Below are 22,275 nucleotides of genomic sequence, written 5' to 3'. Positions count from 1 at the left end.
ACTTACTAGGCTAACCATCCAATCTCCCTTTTGACAGATCATACATGCGTCATCATTGCCCAGGATCGTCAACCAATCACAACGCGAGATTGGGGATTTCCCCGTTACGCATCACTCAGGCATCGTTCCCTCTCAGCCAATGGATCGCATTCACGTTTGTTTAAAAATCAGTCACTCATTCTGATCTCTGCTTTCCAGTTAAGCCGACTTTGAAGCCACCACCACCCCTCCGTCCACCGTCACCAGTGGTTCCCGTCTGTTAGGGGGCAGGCTACGCCCGCCTCCATCTCCGCTGGCTGATATGCCGTCCTACCCTGGAGTTCAACGCGAAGACGGGAACCTTCGCCAAACAGATTCATGCATTTTATATGAAGTGTAAATTGTTCGCCAAACGGATTCATGCATTTTTGTACCATATCTATTGTTCAATAAATGTTAATAACGTTCATTTGCCTCTCGAGTCTTGGTAGTGGTAGAATAGGCAGTTCGCAAGCAAAACATGAAGATCGGATTTATGCATTTATTTAAATCAGACACACCGGGAGAAGTTTAAGGGATGAGCGCACTACAGGGGAAAAGTTGTTATAGTAGCCTAAGCGGCACGGCTACTGCAGTTTTGATAAGAATCAATGTGTGGACGATCGCTAAGGGTTTAAAGTGCAGAGATATGAAACTTGTTCCCATCAAGGGCAACGTTAAAAGACCCAAGGAAGTCGACATCCCTTCCATCTGATGCATCTTACAATATCGTCTCCTATATCCCAGATTCTAAAAACGCATTGCTTAAACTTGGGGATGCTTATCAACCCTCGACATCCCGACAAAAACAAAACAGCATTAGTGTTCAAACATTGTTTGTCAATGTCCTTTCTGTCGTCCAGTCTGCATAGAACAGCTGCCAACTTTTCCCCAGGACTTTGCAGGGCGTCCTACGAAGTGTGCGTAATCTATTTTGAAGTATCCTATTCCACGCATGACGCACGAGTCATTATCTATCTATGTCCCGCATTGCCAATTTTTTAAAAAATCTGCTAACTTGCATAGTATAAAATCAGGAATATTTTAGGCCTATCCGACTCGCGGGCATCGGGGAGCCACTATCAAATATCAGGGAGACTTCTTGGACTTCATTGGGATGTCTGGTCTTCCCACTGCCTGCAATCTGCAGGCTATGAGTCACGCGGTCAGGTGAAGAAGAGCGTGTAGCCTACGTGATCCAATGCACGATCTGATATCGCCAAGTAATTAACACTCCTGGACCGATGTGAAAACGTTCGTCCAGGATTAATGTTATAGCCAACCAATCAGGGGTCATTAGAGGTGGGATCATTAGAGGTGGTACGTCATCAACAGGGCGACTAGCATTTCCAAATATTCGCCTTATTCACCCGGAACGTTCTAAAGACGTTGAGGGGTACACTTCAGGGGTGCATTCGGCAACGCACCAGCTGTCATGGCGCCTCAGTGTTGTGTGCCCAAATGTGCGTCCTCAAAGAGAAAAAATCCTACCGTGGACAGACTTTCCACCGTTTCCCCAAAGAGCAGGCACTTCGCCGTGAATGGATAAATCACGTCAAAAGGGATCCTGGTCCATAATTCAAGGTAAGATGCGAAATTGTGTTCAATCATACGCATTAGCTAGCACAAATAAGCTAGCTCGCCAAACTTGTCATGACTCATGTAGCCTAATGAAGCGAATGCCTCGATGAAATAAAAAAAAATATGAATGTGTAATTACACAACGCTACATTCATATGATATTTCCAGATCGCTATTTCAAGATTATGCTTTTAATTGTATGGTAAGCGATCCGATGGCCACTGATTTTGTGCTACCAGAACCAGTAGCATAGGGCAGGCCTACTTGTGCTAAAATCAAGTTGTTTTGCTAACGAACTAAAATGCATACCCTGGTATTTATGGTTACAGATCAACGCTGAGACCAAGGTTTGCTCTGAGCACTTTGAGAAGCAGTGTTTTGTAAAGACCGCCCGTGGTATCACAGAGCTTATAAAGGATGCTGTGGCAACTTTGTTCGCCTGGACTTCAGAGAGGCCAAAGAGGAGAATCATCATTCGCAGACCGAGGTTACTTTGTTCAGTCAATATTCAACTGACATGTGTCTACCAACCCTCATAATAATAATAATAATAATAATAATAATAATAATAATAATAATAAAAATAATAATAGAGAATAGTTCACCATAGGAATAGCCTACATTTAAATTTAGACAAAAGACTGGAGAATTAATTTATGTGCTGGAGATATAACTTATTTGTTTGCATTGATCATGTCCTCCTGAGTCATGAGCCAAAGATTTCAAACTGTGATGTTATTACATTGCATTACATTTCACTTAGCTGACACTTTAATTTTATTCAAGCGACTTGGTTATTGTTTGTCAGGGTATTGGTTACAGTCCCTGGAGCAATGTGTCAATGAGCTGTGTTAGGTGCCTTTCTCAAGGATACTTCAGCCATGAAGATGTCAGTAGAGGTCAGGGGGATTCGAACCTGCAAATCCCAGATTTAAAGACCAACTCTCTAACCACTAGGCCACGGTTGCCCTGTGTATGTTGTGACTCTCCTGTCCTTTGTGTTTCTTTTTCAGTACGGATTCCATGGAGGTGGATGAAAACCAGCCTGATGTGAGAAGGGATGCCTTGAGGTAAGTTAATGAATTGTATTTAGTTGTGCCATAGTTTGTAATTCATTACTGCATTCAGTTTTATATCAGTTAGGAATTGACCGTTTGATTCACAACTAGTAGTGTTGTCTTGTTGTCCCTCCAGCACAGATGTACCTCCTCCACAGCCATACCATGATTATGCTGTTCCACCGCTGACACCAGAGGGACAACTTGAGGCGGCACGCAAGCACATCATAGAGCAAGACAAGTTAATAGCACAACTTAAAGGGACACTGTGTGAGATTTTTATTTGTTTATTTCCAGAATGCATGCTGCCCATTCACTAATGTTAACTTTTTCATGAATACTTACCACCAGCATCAAATTCTAAGTATTCATTATGACTAAAATTGCACTTTTCATACATTAAAAGGGGGATCTTCTCCATGGTCCGTCATTTTGAATTTCCAAAAATAGCCATTTTTAGCTGCAAAAATGTGTTTCAATGTGCAGCATAGTTGCAGTACCCTTTTTTGACCATTTCCTGCACAGTGTCCCTTTTAAAGATAAAGTGTTCAGTGTGTCAAGATTCCAGTGTGATGATAGCCAGATGTCATTTTACACTGGATTCCCGGACTATGCCACCTTTAAAGCTGTGTATATGGCTCTACAGCCCACAGCCACGAGCATGGTTAGATGGAGTCAGGCTAAAAGGCTCAAACAAACAGAAATACAGGTCACTAGACAGGCATTTAATGTCCCCAAACTTGCAACTATGGACCAGTTCTTTCTCTCTCTTTCGCCTCAGACAGGGTTTTGCTGAGCAGGACCTTGCGGTGCGCGTTGGTGTGTCACAGTCAACTGTGAGCAGAATCTGTGTCACCTGGACTAACTATCTATACATTTTAGGATCTCTCCCCATTTGACCTTCAAAAGCCACAGTAGATGACTGATGCCTACTTGTTTTCAAAACACTTACCCAGACACCAGAGTCATTCTAGACTGTACAGAAATATATGTGCAAATGCCTAGTTCGAAGGTACTTAACTCCGAAATCTATTCCCATTACAAGGGCAACCCAACTTTCAAAAGGCCTGATTGGTATTGCCCCGTCTGGTGAGGTGTCATTCGTTAGTGACCTGTACACAGGCTCCATATCCGACAAGGAGATTACAGAATTGTCCGGCATCCTGGCAATGCTTGAAGAAGGCGATTTAGTCATGGCAGACAAAGGGTTTCTGATTAAGGAAATGCTATCAAGATGAAATGTCTCCCTTGTGACTCCACCCTTTTTAGGCCCAAGTGGCACTTTCAATGCAGATGAAGTCACAGAAACACAAACAAGCGCAAGACTTCGTATTCGTGTTGAACGTGCGATAAGGAGAATAAAAGAGTTCCACATATATGATGGCGTCATACCCATGACACTAGTAGGCTCTGTTAACCAGATGTGGGCAGTGAGTGCAATGTTAACAAACGTCCAAGGCCCATTATTCTGAAATTATGAAAAATTCTGTCACAAGTGAAATAGGAAACATACATTGAATTGATGTTTATTTCTACAAATCTCTCATGCTTTAAGTGTGCATCATAGATCATCTTATTATACTAAATGTTATATTATTATATAATAATGTATTTTATTATGCATACACTTCTCTCTGAAATTGTAATAAACAAATCTGTGAAATCCAATCATTTGTTTTGTTTACTGACTGACTTTTTTCTACAGTGCAGGCAGGAAGGAGGAGAAAAAAAAAACTATTGAGTTTAGCGTTCATCTCTTGGTCATGGGAAAGCTCCACCTGTAATAGATCAGAAAACAAAACATTAGAAAAATGTTGTTTACAGCATATGGGTCAATGACATTTTTTTGTGTGGCAGAGGTCAGGTGATGTAATCACAGCTAGAACCATATTGTATTAATTATTTAAATTATTTGAATACTGAAATGTACCACCCTGATACTGATATGTTTGTTAGATCCATATTGAGGCTTACAGTCCTCTTGGCGCAAGTAACTTAAGTAATGCAACTGTAGTGTAATGCCATGCATTTTAAATATATTAACATTGTAGTGTACAGGATTATTTTGAAAAGACAGTAACATGTGATCAGTAATGCATTACTGTTTTTGAGTAACTTGCCCAACACTGGTAATGACTAGAGTAACTAACTAACACCAAAGTCACTATGACTTCAGTACAAACACAAATAAGGTGTGGAAGTAGCACGTCTGCACTAGGCTGCTCTAATCAGATTTTCTGTCATAATTGAGATGGCTAAACTGGTAGTATTAGCTGATGATGAATAAGCTTTAATTGCGCTATCAGGCTACACTACTCTAAAAGGCAGCCATCAGTCTGCTACTTCTCCACTCTACCCACCAAAGGGTATTTGGTCAAAACGGACTTAAAATTGATATAACAAACTTCTTGATTACTATCCTAGCTAGATTGGAATGCCCTGTAAAGCTAACTCTTGGGCACGTTGGTAGTTGCTAGCAAAATAGCTATGCAACTTAACAGATATGCAGCACTAGTCCAGGATGAATGTGATGCTGTATCAGTCCAGGACTAAAGATAAGCAACAACACTCCAGGATGAATGTGGCACTGTATCAGTCCTGGACAACAGATAAGTAACAGCAGTCCAGGATGAATGTGGCACTGTATCAGTCCTGGACTAAAGATAAGTAACAGCAGTCCAGGATGAATGTGGCACTGTATCAGTCCAGGACTGAAGATGGGTAACAACACTCCAGGATGAATGTGATGCTGTATCAGTCCTGGACTAAAGATAAGTAACAGCAGTCCAGGATGAATGTGGCACTGTATCAGTCCTGGACTAAAGATAAGTAACAGCAGTCCAGGATGAATGTGATGCTGTATCAGTCCTGGACTAAAGATAAGTAACAGCAGTCCAGGATGAATGTGGCACTGTATCAGTCCTGGGCTAAAGATAAGTAACAACAGTCCAGGATGAATGTGATGCTGTATCAGTCCTGGACAACAGATAAGTATTGTGCATTTTTTGACCACTGTGTGGTCAAAACAGGTACTGCAACTATGCTGTTCATTGAAACTGGATTACCTATTGCCAAATTTGATCTTTTCATGAAAGTTTACTAAGTAATGAGGTAGGCTAAAATGGCCCAAGTATAGTCATTTTTGCAGCTAAAAATGGCTATTTCTGGTATTTCAAAATGTCGGACCATGGAGAAGATCCCCTTTTTCATGTATGAAAAGTGCCATTTTCCCAGTCATAATGAATACTTAGAATTTGATGGTGGTGGTAAGTATTCATGAAAAAGGTAACATCAGTGAATGGGTGGCATGAATTCTGGAAATAAACAACTAAAAATTTCACACAGTGGACCTTTAACAACAGTCCAGGATGAATGTTCTGTAGAGTAGAGTATAACTTGAACGATCTTAGAGGGTAATTAAGGAATGTTGTATCGGCCTTGGATTAACAAGTAGTGGTAAGTGAGACTGATGATGAAACATGGTCCAGGACAAAAGTGATGAACTAAGCTTCTGCCCCTCTATTTAAACTTTGATAGCACAAATAAAGGTGTGGAAGTAGCACGTCTGCACTAGGCTGCTCTAATCAGATTTTCTGTCATAATTGAGATGGCTAAACTGGTAGTATTAGCTGCTGATGAATAAGCTTTAATTGCGCTATCAGGCTACACTACTCTAAAAGGCAGCCATCAGTCTGCTACTTCTCCACTCTACCCACCAAAGGCAACTACGTATTTGGTCAAAACGGACTTAAAATTGATATAACAAACTTCTTGATTACTATCCTAGCTAGATTGGAATGCCCTGTAAAGCTAACTCTTGGGCACGTTGGTAGTTGCTAGCAAAATAGCTATGCAGCTTAACAGATATGCAGCACTAGTCCAGGATGAATGTGATGCTGTATCAGTCCAGGACTAAAGATAAGCAACAACACTCCAGGAAGAATGTGATGCTATATCAGTCCAGGACTAAAGATAAGTAACAGCAGTCCAGGATGAATGTGATGCTGTATCAGTCCTGGGCTAAAGATAAGTAACAACAGTCCAGGATGAATGTGATGCTGTATCAGTCCTGGGCTAAAGATAAGTAACAACAGTCCAGGATGAATGTGATGCTGTATCAGTCCTGGGCTAAAGATAAGTAACAGCAGTCCAGGATGAATGTGGCACTGTATCAGTCCTGGGCTAAAGATAAGTAACAGCAGTCCAGGATGAATGTGATGCTGTATCAGTCCTGGACAACAAGACAACACTACTAGTTGTGAATCAAACGGTCAATTCCTAACTGATATAAAACTGAATGCAGTAATGAATTACAAACTATGGCACAACTAAATACAATTCATTAACTTACCTCAAGGCATCCCTTCTCACATCAGGCTGGTTTTCATCCACCTCCATGGAATCCGTACTGAAAAAGAAACACAAAGGACAGGAGAGTCACAACATACACAGGGCAACCGTGGCCTAGTGGTTAGAGAGTTGGTCTTTAAATCTGGGATTTGCAGGTTCGAATCCCCCTGACCTCTACTGACATCTTCATGGCTGAAGTATCCTTGAGAAAGGCACCTAACACAGCTCATTGACACATTGCTCCAGGGACTGTAACCAATACCCTGACAAACAATAACCAAGTCGCTTGAATAAAATTAAAGTGTCAGCTAAGTGAAATGTAATGCAATGTAATAACATCACAGTTTGAAATCTTTGGCTCATGACTCAGGAGGACATGATCAATGCAAACAAATAAGTTATATCTCCAGCACATAAATTCATTCTCCAGTCTTTTGTCTAAATTTAAATGTAGGCTATTCCTATGGTGAACTATTCTCTATTATTATTTTTATTATTATTATTATTATTATTATTATTATTATTATTATTATTATTATTATTATGAGGGTTGGTAGACACATGTCAGTTGAATATTGACTGAACAAAGTAACCTCGGTCTGCGAATGATGATTCTCCTCTTTGGCCTCTCTGAAGTCCAGGCGAACAAAGTTACCACAGCATCCTTTATAAGCTCTGTGATACCACGGGCGGTCTTTACAAAACACTGCTTCTCAAAGTGCTCAGAGCAAACCTTGGTCTCAGCGTTGATCTGTAACCATAAATACCAGGGTATGCATTTTAGTTCGTTAGCAAAACAACTTGATTTTAGCACAAGTAGGCCTGCCCTATGCTACTGGTTCTGGTAGCACAAAATCAGTGGCCATCGGATCGCTTACCATACAATTAAAAGCATAATCTTGAAATAGCGATCTGGAAATATCATATGAATGTAGCGTTGTGTAATTACACATTCATATTTTTTTTTATTTCATCGAGGCATTCGCTTCATTAGGCTACATGAGTCATGACAAGTTTGGCGAGCTAGCTTATTTGTGCTAGCTAATGCGTATGATTGAACATAATTTTGCATCTTACCTTGAATTATGGACCAGGATCCCTTTTGACGTGATTTATCCATTCACGGCGAAGTGCCTGCTCTTTGGGGAAACGGTGGAAAGTCTGTCCACGGTAGGATTTTTTCTCTTTGAGGACGCACATTTGGGCACACAACACTGAGGCGCCATGACAGCTGGTGCGTTGCCACCCCTGAAGTGTACCCCTCAACGTCTTTAGAACGTTCTGGGTGAATAAGCCGAATATTTGAATATTTGGAAATGCTAGTCGCCCTGTTGATGACGTACCACCTCTAATGATCCCACCTCTAATGACCCCTGATTGGTTGGCTATAACATTAATCCTGGACGAACGTTTTCACATCGGTCCAGGAGTGTTAATTACTTGGCGATATCAGATCGTGCGTGATCCAATGAGAGTGAGAGAGAGAGAGAGAGAGAGAGAGAGAGAGAGAGAGATAGAGAGAGAGAGAGAGAGAGAGTGAGATAGAGAGAGAGAGAGATGCACCTGGAAGTGTGTGTGTGTGTCTAATGCTCTTTAGCTCTATGCTGTTGAAATTACTTTCACAGGGCTGATTTGGGTTTTGGCGATTGCCTAGGTTATTAATTGTACACCAATGTTGACTAAAATGACTAAAATGACAAAAATTTGAAATGTTGACTAAAATGACTAAACTGACTAAAATTTGACTAAGACTAAAATTGATTTTCGTCATTTAGACTAAGACTAAGACTAAATTGTGAAAGCAATGACTAAATGTGACTAAAACTAAAATAGATTTTCGTCATTGTGACTAAGACTACGACTAAATCAAAAAAAGCTGACGAAATTAACACTGATGTGGAGTAACTTTGCTGTGCTTCATTACTTCGTGGGGCACTTTTACATCAATATATGGAAGCCACAACATTTATAGTCGCTTAGGGACTTTAAATTAAGCAAGACTTTCATGTGAAAATCAACAGGAAGTGCCGCCATGTTTTTCTCACTGGCAAAGAGCACGGGCTCTTGGCGCCATCGTGTGGTCAACGAGCATGCGTGGAACGACTGGATTTATTGTAATTCCGAATAAAAGGTTACATGACAGAGGAACGTGTTTAATCGGATTTAAAAGAGGAATAAACCACCCACTTTAATCGGACTTAAAGGGACACTGTGCAGGAAATGGTCAAAAAAGGTACTGCAACTATGCTGCTCATTGAAACTGGGCTGCCTATTGCCTATTTGATCTTAACATGAAAGTTAAGGCGAGACACTAAAGGTGAATAGGCTAAAAAAAATAACTTGCAGATATCACCATGAAACTTTTCCAGTGGATTACTCATACATATAGGAGAAAAAAATGTATTGGAAGTTTTCTGAAATCTTATATTTAAATATGGTAATTAGGCTATGTTTAATTAATTATGCGCTAATTTGCATATATATTCGAAAGTGTAAAACTTGACATGTGGAAGAGCTAGACTCAAAATTCTTTTTTCATTGTGTTATTACAGCTATTTAAAAGATTTTGTCACAGGGATTCATGGATATCTCATTTTGTTTCCCAGAAAATCTTGAAAAACTGCTATTAGCCCTGAAAATGTGATTTTTCGCCTCATTTTAAGAGGAAAAGTCCTATAAATCAGGCTTAGAATGATATAACAACAAAATCCTGTGACAGAATCTTCCATATACAGTCAGGAATAGGACTGGAAAGTTTGGTGTATGTCAGTCATACAGAAGTGGAGTTTTAGGCCTTTGAGTGTGAGGAAAACCTCATTTTGAGAAAATGGCCGTTAAAGATTTGTATGGCAAAAATCCATAGATTTCTGGTAAAAGCCACAACGTACATAAAAAAAATGGCATTAGGATGAATGTAGGATGAATATATGCATGTATTACACTAAAACTGATAACTCTATTGCATTTAAAACAGGTGAATATTTTTATTTTATCATTAATGGTATCCACATGGCATGTACCGTGCCATCATCAGTGCAATCCTGTACCCCCTATTTCTTCCAGCCATTCACTACACCAATTTTGGAGTGAAATCACCTATATCTAGGCCATATTTGTGCACTTGAAGCATACTATTTCACTTACCAACTGGTGAAGTGAATGGCTGGTCCTCCAATTTGCATATAGCCTACCAATATGTTAGAATAGGCCCTAACAGGCCTCAGAAACTGCCAGGTTAAAAATCACAAACTGTGGAGTAGGTCCATGGATGTTATAGCATCAGAGGTTTATGTTGACCTCTCTAAACATGTATTACTGGCCATAATATTTCCAAAAGATCACACAAAAGGGTCCTTAATATTGAGAATGAATAGGCTGAAATTGAATATAGCTCATCTACTTGACAGAACAGCTATAGGCCTATCGCTACAATAGCCACACAGTCTGGTATAGGCCTACTTATTTGTGACAGCAAGGAGTTATAAACCATGTTTATTTTTAATCATGATTAGGCCTATGGTTTTAGTAGGCCTATAGGGGCCTAGGCCCTAGGCCTAATTATTATTTAGTTTTTGGTTATGTTAAGGTTGGCTTAAGCTTCGGCCTATGGACAAACAGAATGTTTCCTGCTAGGCTACCCTTAAAGATAGGATTATTTTACTATACTTGTAATGGTGTAATGGTCTCTATTTGCTAGATGCCAGTGATTGGCAACAGCCCACATGATAGGCTACAACTAAATTGGGACACTTCTCTGTTTGTTCATCTCTGCCTGTGCACACCACTGGGCCAATGAATAAAGCTCTACTTTTGTTTGTTTCTTTGTTTTTACTTCACTTAAAATATATAGCAGGGTGTATTTTATTGCCCATGCTTCATTTTTTTCATATATCCACTGTAGGCTACTGACTTTGGGAAGTGAGCATGTTGCAGGATGACAAGCAGCCTCTCTGCTTTGCAATGCGTGGTGGTCAACTACCTCATCCAAAGATAGTCTTTTTACACAAGCCCCTTTCCATAATGTTGAAGGAAGTAATCTTTTCTGTGCCAATGGAGTCAATTATAGACTAATAATCAATATCCATTAACTTAAGAAATACTGGTCTATTGGAAGAAAAATATCAGAGTTAGTCGCCAGGCTGGTTTCACCTCGGAACAACCTCGGCATGTTTACCTGTGCACTTCACTCGAAAACAAGATACAAGAGTGGTTATTAGGCTATGTGAGTCAATTGTGAGCTACATCGCACAACACGTTAAATAAACAGTACAATGAGTACCAATTCGTTGATTATTCAATTCAAACGCGCACTGACAGAGATTTCGTTGTGGTGCAAGGAGAGGGTAACCTAACTGTAGGCAACGCATTGCAAACGCGAGCCCAACGAATGCCGACAGCGTACCGAATAATTCACTTTAAGGCGAGACACTAAAGGTGAATAGGCTAAAAAAAATAACTGGCAGATATCACCATGAAACTTTTCCAGTGGATTACTCATACATATAGGAGAAAAAAATGTATTGGAAGTTTTCTGAAATCTTATATTTAAATATGGTAATTAGGCTATGTTTAATTAATTATGCGCTAATTTGCATATATATTCAAAAGTGTAAAACTTGACATGTGGAAGAGCTAGACTCAAAATTCTTTTTTCATTGTGTTATTACAGCTATTTAAAAGATTTTGTCACAGGGATTCATGGATATCTCATTTTGTTTCCCAGAAAATCTTAAAAAACTGCTATTAGCCCTGAAAATGTGATTTTTCGCCTCATTTTAAGAGGAAAAGTCCTATAAATCAGGCTTAGAATGATATAACAACAAAATCCTGTGACAGAATCTTCCATATACAGTCAGGAATAGGACTGGAAAGTTTGGTGTATGTCAGTCATACAGAAGTGGAGTTTTAGGCCTTTGAGTGTGAGGAAAACCTCATTTTGAGAAAATGGCCGTTAAAGATTTGTATGGCAAAAATCCATAGATTTCTGGTAAAAGCCACAACGTACATAAAAAAAATGGCATTAGGATGAATGTAGGATGAATATATGCATGTATTACACTAAAACTGATAACTATTGCATTTAAAACAGGTGAATATTTTTATTTTATCATTAATGGTATCCACATGGCATGTACCGTGCCATCATCAGTGATCTGGCTTTCGAGGTTGCAATCCTGTACCCCCTATTTCTTCCAGCCATTCACTACACCAATTTTGGAGTGAAATCACCTATATCTAGGCCATATTTGTGCACTTGAAGCATACTGATTCACTTACCAACTGGTGAAGTGAATGGCTGGTCCTCCAATTTGCATATAGCCTACCAATATGTTAGAATAGGCCCTAACAGGCCTCAGAAACTGCCAGGTTAAAAATCACAAACTGTGGAGTAGGTCCATGGATGTTATAGCATCAGAGGTTCATGTTGACCTCTCTAAACATGTATTACTGGCCATAATATTTCCAAAAGATCACACAAAAGGGTCCTTAATATTGAGAATGAATAGGCTGAAATTGAATATAGCTCATCTACTTGACAGAACAGCTATAGGCCTATCGCTACAATAGCCGCACAGTCTGGTATAGGCCTACTTATTTGTGACAGCAAGGAGTTATAAACCATGTTTATTTTTAATCATGATTAGGCCTATGGTTTTAGTAGGCCTATAGGCCCTAGGCCTAATTATTATTTAGTTTTTGGTTATGTTAAGGTTGGCTTAAGCTTCGGCCTATGGACAAACAGAATGTTTCCTGCTAGGCTACCCTTAAAGATAGGATTATTTTACTATACTTGTAATGGTGTAATGGTCTCTATTTGCTAGATGCCAGTGATTGGCAACAGCCCACATGATAGGCTACAACTAAATTGGGACACTTCTCTGTTTGTTCATGAAAGGGCCTTCTCTGCCTGTGCACACCACTGGGCCAATGGATAAAGCTCTAGGCCCTACTTTTGTTTGTTTCTTTGTTTTTACTTCACTTAAAATATATAGCAGGGTGTATTTTATTGCCCATGCTTCATTTTTGTCATATATCCACTGTAGGCTACTGACTTTGGGAAGTGAGCATGTTGCAGGATGACAAGCAGCCTCTCTGCTTTGCAATGCGTGGTGGTCAACTACCTCATCCAAAGATAGTCTTTTTACACAAGCCCCTTTCCATAATGTTGAAGGAAGTAATCTTTTCTGTGCCAATGGAGTCAATTATAGACTAATAATCAATATCCATCAACTTAAGAAATACTGGTCTATTGGAAGAAAAATATCACAGAGTTAGTCGCCAGGCTGGTTTCACCTCGGAACAACCTCGACATGTTTAGGCCTACCTGTGCACTTCACTCGAAAACAAGATAGTGGTTATTAGGCTATGTGAGTCAATTGTGAGCTACATCGCACAACACGTTAAATAAACAGTACAATGAGTACCAATTCGTTGATTATTCAATTCAAACGCGCACTGACAGAGATTTCGTTGTGGTGCAAGGAGAGGGTAACCTAACTGTAGGCAACGCATTGCAAACGCGAGCCCAACGAATGCCGACAGCGTACCGAATAATTCACTTTAAAACATATATTGTCGTTTGCTTTATTGTTTCTCCGTGCTTTCTGTTACATGTAAGCACGGGCTCTTGTAATTTCAATTCGTCTTGAAGAAGTGGAGACACGAAGTGTTCTGTTGGATACTCCTCACTCCAAAATAATCCACTGCAGCCGAGAGTGACACGTGACTGATTAGAACCAATCTCCCATTCCGGCCAATCGGATTTCGTTTCAACCTTCTCTTCCTGTTTTTTTCGCCTTGTCTAAATCAATGATTGGTGGTTGACACAGCGGAAATATCCTTATTTGGAATACATGACTATATGCGGGAAGACTCAAGCTTTCCAACGAGACCTCGGAAGGCATATAAAACCCAACGGTTGCAAATAAACACTGTGCGTAACAAGAGGAAAAACACGACAAATCAACCTAAAAATCACAAGCGCAAGTCTACCAAATGTAATAAAATAACTATCTAATACTGTTTTTTAGACGTTTTCTTCACACCAGTGTGAAAGACAACAAGTTAAGGATGCAAACTAGCCCAAAATCTCAGATTTGACCAGGGCATGAAAAAACGATGATTTCACCTGCCGTGTCTCGCCTTAAAACATATATTGTCGTTTGCTTTATTGTTTCTCCGTGCTTTCTGTTACATGTAAGCACGGGCTCTTGTAATTTCAATTCGTCTTGAAGAAGTGAGACACAAAGTGCTCCGTTGGATAACTCCTCACTCCAAAATAATCCACTGCAGCCGAGAGTGACACGTGACTGATTAGAACCAATCACAGTGCCGAATCTCCCATTCCGGCCAATCGGATTTCGTTTCAACCTTCTCTTCCTGGTTTTTTCGCCTTGTCTAAATCAATGATTGGTGGTTGACACAGCGGAAATATCCTTATTTGGAATACATGACTATATGCGGGAAGACTCAAGCTTTCCAACGAGACCTCGGAAGGCATATAAAACCCAACGGTTGCAAATAAACACTGTGCGTAACAAGAGGAAAAACACGACAAATCAACCTAAAAATCACAAGCGCAAGTCTACCAAATGTAATAAAATAACTATCTAATACTGTTTTTTAGACATTTTCTTCACACCAGTGTGAAAGACAACAAGTTAAGGATGCAAACTAGCCCAAAATCTCAGATTTGACCAGGGCATGAAAAAACGATGATTTCACCTGCCGTGTCTCGCCTTAAATAATAATGAACAAATATTTTCTAGTATGGTCCAAGTGCAGTCATTTTTTGCAGTAAAAAATGGCTATTTTTTGAAATTCAAAATGGCGGACAATGGAGAAGATCCCCCTTTTCATGTATGAAAAGTGCAATCTTTTCATTCATTATGAATACATAGAATTTGATGGTGGTGGTAAGTATTCATGAAAAAGGTAACATGAGTGAATGGGCAGCATGAATGTGTGTGGTGTGTGTGTGTGTGTGTGGGGGGGGGGGGGTTGGGGGCAGCGGGATGGGTCGAGCGAGGAGAAAAGTGTAGCGCTCTACCACAGAAAACTTCATACAGTTTCAGGAGAGATTCCACAACTGACAATGACGTTTGACCAATCACCGCATTTGTTGCTGTCGGCACAGCCAATAACGTGAACGACCTCAATCTAAGTCCCGCCCTTCATACTTTTCTTTTGAAAGCGCCATTTAAAACAGGTGCCGCTTTGGTGGCAAATATCTTTCTTAGTTCTAGAACATCTCTGATTAGAAGAAAATGTCCAAACGATCTGTCAGATAGTCTACATGTTTCCCAGAGAGGTAGCTATTTGAGATCATGATTCTTGTTATGAGAACATCAGGACGCAAGCATTTCGATGAGAAGTGAGTGGATGTTGTTAGCCACAGTGGTTAAGCTGATTTTCCTAATAATTTGAAACCGCATTTGCCCTGCCCACGTGAAAAAGTATGTATGCTTGGGTAGGGCACGTTTTCCTGGCGCCTAATTTGACGGGTCTGTGCGCTACGAAATGGCGAAAGAATAGTAGACCTAGGCGCCAGGCACGGCGCCAGAAAATCAGCTTTGGGTGGGCCAGAACATTTTTGGGTGGCACTTCATTAGGCCTATAACATCACGTCCTCATAACAAAACGTCTGATTTTTACTCGAATATATATGCGCGTATATTCAGTGTTTCCTCATTGTAAAGATTCTCGGATGAAGTTACGGCCGCGGGGGTAGGGTAGCCCATTCATTAATTTCCTCCCTCACAGTCTCGTCGCATTGCCCCATCACCAAATGTTTTATTGCCCCCAAACCCCACATTTCTTTTGCAAACATGCATATATGAAGATGACGTGTTAATTATGTCACTGGAATTTCTTTAGGAGCTCGAAAATGTGGGTGAGACCAAGGGTGTAGGTTTGGCTCGAAAAGTGGTGGGGACATTTCAATGGCAAATTGTCCGGATATGCTGTTTTTGCATTATATTTGTGAAAGAGTGGTGGAGACAAGCTAGGTTTATCTGAAAAGTGGTATGGACATGTCCCCACTGCCCCCCCTAAAATTACGCCCATGGGTGAGACACACGGCACTTCTCCAGTGCTTGCGCCATATTATTATTAGGCCAATTATAATTCTTAAAATTCGCATTACGCCCATGGGTGAGACACACGGCACTTCTCCAGTGCTTGCGCCATATTATTATTAAGCCTATTATAAATTCTTAAAATTCACATTACCGCTTGACACTTCCAAAAACAATGCGGAAGAAACTTAAAAAATTGAATGATATCACAAATACAAAATAATGCATGGGGAGTAAAGCCCACGTCTGCTAAGAGAAGAGAGGTCAGGAGAAAGTTTGGAGCAGTGCTTTGTGAAGAGGGAGGTCTCGGAGCGCGGAGTGGCTCCCGTGCGAAGAAAGAAGAGAGGCGGGTGGTGCGCATGTTGCGAACAGGGCTATGCTGGGTCAGGGGCTGCCTGTGATAGCCTATCCCAAGCACCCGACTTATGTAGGCTATGCATGCAAGAGGATGTCATTTCAACAGCAACAATGCGGCGACCAGAGCCCACAATTACACGTTGAACCACTCAAACACAGCCTATGCACGCACACAACTGTTGCAGCACATCAGTTATATTCCATAACCAGACACAGTCCATGAAGGCTGCTACCAAGCGAACCTTGAAAAATCTGAACTCTGTTTCGACAATTAAGCCATGGACATATTGCTGTTGGTTTAGTCCTTTTATCCATGGTCACTAGGGCCGTCAACAGTAATCGATCCGGCAATGGATCGCGATCCAGGGCATGGACGATTCAGCATCGATTCAGCCACAAGCCGGATCGATTTGGCGTATTTAAAAAAAAAAAAAAAAAACACGCAACAAAACAAACAAATGAATAAGACACCAAAACTTCCGTGCACTGCGCAACGTCAACGTCCGTGCATGCGCAACATCATCCTATCCTAGCAGTCAACGTAAAGGGCAGTGCATCAGCCTTCCTACAAATGCAGCCAGCTGGTAGCTGGCAGCCAGCTGGCTTAAATCAAACAAGATGGCTGAGGTGGAGAACACGCGGGGCATCATTGATGCACCAAAGCTGTGGAAAGCCGAGATATGGAGATATTTCGGCTTTTACGAAGTGGATGGCAAAGTAGATAGGAGCTACGCTATATGTAGGAAATGCCGTGCGAAGATCAAACACGTTGGGAACACTTCCAACTTTACAAGGCATTTAGCTCGCTGGCATCCTGACTTGGCTAACGGCGACTCAAAACCAACAGCAAAGCCAGACACATCACAACCAACAATCAACCAGTCCATCCTATCACAGCTGCCACAAACATCGGAGAGGGCGAGGAAGATTACAAGAGCGGTGGCAGGTTTTCTCGCCAAAGACCTTAGACCGTATTCGGTAGTGGAGAACGCAGGGTTTCGGAACATGCTAAAGACCCTCGAGCCCCGCTACAAGCTGCCAGTGAGGACTACCTTTGCCGACTCTGCGGTCCCGAGCCTGTACAAAGAAGTCAAACAAGAGGTAAACAACTCGATGCTGCAAGCCACTCGTGTAGCGTTCACAAGTGACGCCTGGACATCAGTTGCAACAGATTCATATGTCACCATAACGGCCCATTACATCGGCGACGACTGGAAAATGGTGTCAAATGTGCTTCAAACCAGAGTGGTACATGAGAGCCACACCGGCGCTCATATGGCCAGGCTTCTCTTGGATGTGGTGGGGGAATGGCAGCTAGTTGACAAGGATGTGGTGCTTGTGACTGACAACGCTGCTAACATGGCCAGCGCTGCGGAGATAGGCAAGTTTCCGCATGTGAAATGTTTTGCCCACACGCTGAACCTGGCAGCGCAGCGGGCGCTTAGGCTGCCAACTGTCTCCAGGCTGCTTGGCAGAGTCCAGCGGATCTCCACATACTTCCACCGCAGCACAAAAGCTAAACATCTCTTCGAAGAACATCAGAGGGCAATTCTCAAGTTGCCGTGTCCGCTGAAGCTGATCACAGATGTATCCACAAGGTGGAATAGCGCGCACGATATGATGGAGAGGTTTTTGCAACTACAAGCTGCAGTGCATGCCACCCTGTTGTCGCCTAGTCTAAACGTTGACGAAAATGACATCGTCACTCTCAGCAGAGCAGACCTGGCTAACGTGGAGGAAGCAGTGAAGACATTAAGACCAATGAAGGATGCCACTGTCTGTATGTCCGAGGAGAGCACCCCAACAGTCAGCCTTGTTGCACCGGTGTATGCCCAACTCCTCCAGAGTATGTCGGACACCATTGGAAACCCACCTCTGATCCGTGATGTGAAGAAAGCAATCAAAACAGACCTCCTCAAGAGGTATAACAGCGAGCCAGAGAAGAGGATCCTTCACACGTCATCTGCCCTGGATCCTCGCTTTAAAGGTTTACCCAAAGAGGGTGGAGTAATAAAGGGGCTTCAAAACACGGCCACGCAATGCAAAAGTGTGTGCTCAAGTTGGGTCTCCTAAGGGGGCGTTGTCCCCTCCTTCTTCTTCTATTTTTGAGGTGTTTGCACAAGAAATGCGCTACCGCCATCTACAGTGCTAAGGGGACTCCATTTATTCTCAACCTGAGGACTCCGAAGGTCTCCTAACCGAAGGTCTCCTAAAGGGGCGTTCACCCTACAGAAAGTGGATACCAGAAATGAACTGAAATGACTTATCTCTGTCTAGAGTATCTCTGGTTTACCTTTCCTGACCGAGGAGGAGAAACTGGATGTCTACGCTGGAGTGACTTCCGAGGCTGCAGCTCTGGAGGTAATTTAATTTAAGTTACTTGTATAATGTATGGAATAACTTTAACTCAATTGTGTTCATGATAAAAAAAAAAACAGTGGGCTATGGTCGAATGTTTAGACTGAGATGTGAGCTGCAAAAAACAGCCTTTTATTTTTTATTTGTTTTTAAAATGGTACATCTCCTAAATAAGATGCTACCTTCTAGCCCATTTTGGCAATGTGTGTGCCAGCTGAATTTCTAAATAAACAAAGTTTGGCATGTGGGCTACTGCATTGTCTGAGAATGGCTACGTGTACATGATGTTTTTAAGTCCGATTTAATAAATGCGATTTAAATAGATCGGATTAAGAGTTATTTTGCGATGTGTATACATGGCACTTTCACTTAAATGCGATTAAACGTCTGGGGGAAATAAAGCATTGTGATTGGACTGAGGACGCACGTGCTGAGCGAGCCAAATAAGGCACGGGGGCGTGGTCCAATGCCACCGAGATGCAGGTCATCTTCCCCACGAAAATCGTTGCCTCAGGCGGACTGAAATCACAACATTTCCCCCTTTCTCCCTGGATCATTTACAATGCTACATTAGCTACCCTGTTAGCATAGAAAAACGAGTGGTCAAATGGTAATGTGGAGTAACTTTGTTGTGCTTCATTACTTCGTGGGGCACTTTTACATCAATATATGGAAGCCACAACATTTATAGTCCCTTAGGGACTTTAAATTAAGCAAAACTTTCATGTGAAAATCAACAGGAAGTGCCGCCATGTTTTTCTCACTGGCAAAGAGCACGGTCTCTTGGCGCCATCATGTGGTCAACGAGCATGCGTGAAACGACTGGATTTATTGTAATTCCGAATAAAAGGTTACATGACAGAGGAATGTGTTTAATCGGATTTAAAAGAGGATTAAACCACCCACTTTAATCGGACTTAAGTTTAAATCGGAATAAACTTAAATCCTGTTCGGTAAGTGTTTACATGATATTTTTAGAGTGGAATTAAGTTTTAATCAGATTTAAAGTGAGTTAAATCGGACTTAAGTGTCTCATGTAAACGCATAGAGTGATCTGCTAACTGTTGTTTTTGTCTTTTATGTATTTTGTTCGAACAGTCTGAAGGGAGGCACAGGAGAGATGCACATGCAAAGCCTGGAGGAGGAAGTTCAGCAGACAAGGAAGATTCGCCATCGATGGAAGAGGATGACGTGTTACACTCACAAGGCCCCCCTCATCCCAAAAAAAGGCTGCTTGTGAGTTTACTGGGAGGTGTTTTCGCTGATGTCAACCAACCGGCACTACAGGTCAAGTCTGCGGATGACACTGCGGATGAGGAAATGGAGATGTACCGCAGGTCCCCATCTGTCCCTCTCTGTGATGACCCCTTGGAATGGTGGCAGCGTCATGAGGGCTCATTTCCTCTCCTCTCGAGGTTGGCAAAGAGATACCTGTGCATTCCAGGGACAAGTGTGTCAGCCGAAAGAGTGTTCTCCACAGCTGGAGATGTGGTTACGGCCAAACGCAGTGTTCTTAAACCTGAACACGTCGACCAGCTTGTGTTTTTACATAAAAACTTGGACATGCCCAAATGCTGAGGCATGAATGCAATTTTGTTGTGTGCAGTGTACAGTGTTCACTTGTGTGCTGTGGAGTGCTGTGTCACAGTGACAATGGGAGTTGGACTTCACAGTCCCCTTACTATTACTGATTTGATTTTGAAGGTCTTCACTGGTTTTGTACTGTAGTAGGCTAAGCCTACATTTTCTTCAGTGTTTTGGTATTTTGATATTTGTTTTTGCCATAAAGATACTGTCTGTTGCACTTCAACATTGTCTTGACTATTTTGATGTTTTTTATTGCTGGGTGGTAGTTGCTTAAATACAGTGACAGGCTTGGCTATTTCTGATATTACTGAATCAGTACTGATGTTTACACAGGAGTTCACACAGGTAGGCCTAACCCGTGTGAAAGGCTGTTAAAAATCAAAATAACTTCTCTTATTTAAAGCACTTACTTAGTTGGGATTTCGATTAAATTAAATGAAATAAGATTGAATGGTGTGCAGTTTTTCCCAAATATGAAGGATAAAATAAATGTATTGTATTTATTTTTCATATTTGAAAAAAAAGCTTTTCTTATTATCTTATTCAATTTAACACAGGGCTGAAAGACACGACAGACAATACAATGTTAAAATATCTGAGCGCACTGCTTATGTTGACTCATGACTGGTGAAAAGTTTTAATTGCATTAGAGCTAATGTGACCTGTTGCGCAGCGTTGCCGCTAGGAGGGGGACGAGACTAACGAATGGCTGAAGTCAGGTCAGCTGCCTAGGTTTCTATGCATGGTAGCGACGTGAAGGCATGCGGCAGTGACATATTTGTTTGCATGGATTTACGTTGATTATATCAAACAAGCTTTGTTGAAATAAGACAACTTAAGGTAAGACAATAATGGGTTAAGCGCTAAGGTGGGTTAAGGAGCGCTAAGGAGACTTTTTTGTAGGCCTATTATGCGTTATTCACCCATGAATCCCTTTTAACGCATTGGTGCAGCAACCAACTTTGGCACATCACATTGAACTAACAAGCTCGTGAAATGCACGTCTGTGGTGGTTTGCCCTGCGCAGTGGCTATTCAGCAGATACATATTCTGGGCCAGTGTGTAGGCCTATATATCGTCTACTAAAAGTTTGACCATCCTTCATCACATTAATTGAATAGCCAATAACGCAGTGATACCCGGCCGTTTCCACATACTCCCCAAGTTTCACCCTTGGCAAAGGGGAACCATCTAGCCTACCGACGAGAAGGCTTTCAGTTTATGTGTTGTATGAATGTGTTTCGGACAAGGATGGGGCCGCGCATCTTGGTCGTGACAGTTCTCTTGGATATGGGGGAGGCGTAGAACGTGTTAGTAGCCTAATCTATGGGAGGAGGGCATTGAGGTCGGATAAGTTGACAAACGAATCATTGTTGGCTGCGGTTGTATTGTGTTGAGGCTACACTGTCGCCTCTTTCTTTTTCTTTAATTACACATTATAATAATATGATATATGTTTGAGCTCAGCCCTAGTGGGGTGCGAATGTTGTGAACAATAACAGACAATTAGGCTAAACGTTTATAACATCAAACATAGCCTATGAGTAGAGGACCTCGACATAACCCCCGTCACAAACTGTGCTCCGTCCCTGCGCATCACAATGCATCGTTGGATCGGATCGGCTCGGATCGAATCGGATCGGATCGTAATTGGATTGAATCGTGAGAGCATTGGCGATCCACACCACTAATGGCCACAGTAAAATGCAACCCATGAAGACAATATTAAAATATCAGCTTCACAACGGCAATAACATAGGCTAGTTAAGATGCTGTTTATAGCTAACCACAGTCAGATCAACAATTTAGCATGTCAAACGTGCACCTTATGTGATCACGACGAGGGTCAAACATATTGCCGACAGACGAGGACAGCCGTCCATGAATAT

The 22,275-nt window shown here is 41.5% G+C and overlaps 1 protein-coding gene and 2 long non-coding RNA genes across 4 annotated transcripts; 2 read left to right on the top strand and 1 right to left on the bottom strand.

The window, feature by feature from the left end:
* Positions 1 to 1,232: 1,232 nt before the first annotated feature.
* On the top strand, positions 1,233 to 3,121 carry LOC134443324 (uncharacterized). Of its 2 annotated transcripts, XR_010033648.1 has the most exons (4): positions 1,233 to 1,602; positions 1,929 to 2,086; positions 2,613 to 2,669; positions 2,794 to 3,121. It is a non-coding gene; the product is annotated as an uncharacterized LOC134443324 (long non-coding RNA). The 2 variants fall into 2 exon arrangements; XR_010033647.1 differs by lacking the exon at positions 1,233 to 1,602 and having other exon boundaries at positions 1,689 to 2,086.
* Positions 3,122 to 3,589: 468 nt separating this feature from the next.
* LOC134443313 (uncharacterized) lies at positions 3,590 to 8,006 on the bottom strand. Its single transcript, XR_010033644.1, has 3 exons — positions 7,601 to 8,006; positions 7,009 to 7,065; positions 3,590 to 4,435 (listed from the first exon to the last, which is right to left on the bottom strand). It is a non-coding gene; the product is annotated as an uncharacterized LOC134443313 (long non-coding RNA).
* A 9,053-nt stretch (positions 8,007 to 17,059) lies between these two features.
* Positions 17,060 to 20,377, top strand: LOC134443316 (E3 SUMO-protein ligase ZBED1-like). The gene is made up of 3 exons (XM_063193167.1): positions 17,060 to 18,448; positions 18,719 to 18,802; positions 19,898 to 20,377. Exons 1-3 carry the CDS (start codon positions 17,060 to 17,062, stop codon positions 20,375 to 20,377), a joined length of 1,953 nt encoding a protein of 650 aa, XP_063049237.1.
* The last annotated feature ends 1,898 nt before the right edge of the window (positions 20,378 to 22,275 follow it).

The sequence above is a fragment of the Engraulis encrasicolus genome, unplaced genomic scaffold (assembly GCF_034702125.1).
Source record: "Engraulis encrasicolus isolate BLACKSEA-1 unplaced genomic scaffold, IST_EnEncr_1.0 scaffold_30_np1212, whole genome shotgun sequence".
Taxonomy (NCBI): Eukaryota; Metazoa; Chordata; class Actinopteri; order Clupeiformes; family Engraulidae; genus Engraulis; species Engraulis encrasicolus.
The sequence above is the reverse complement of the archived record's forward strand: the minus strand, read 5'-3'. Positions and strand labels throughout refer to the sequence as shown.

Coding starts and splice junctions, on each gene's coding strand:
- LOC134443316 (XM_063193167.1), top strand. CDS start 17,060: ATGGCTGAGGTGGAGAACACGCGGGGCATCATTGATGCACCAAAGCTG. Junction 18,449..18,718: donor GTTTACCCAAAGAGGGTGGA/GTAATAAAGGGG, acceptor ATCTCTGTCTAG/AGTATCTCTGGTTTACCTTT. Junction 18,803..19,897: donor CCGAGGCTGCAGCTCTGGAG/GTAATTTAATTT, acceptor TTGTTCGAACAG/TCTGAAGGGAGGCACAGGAG.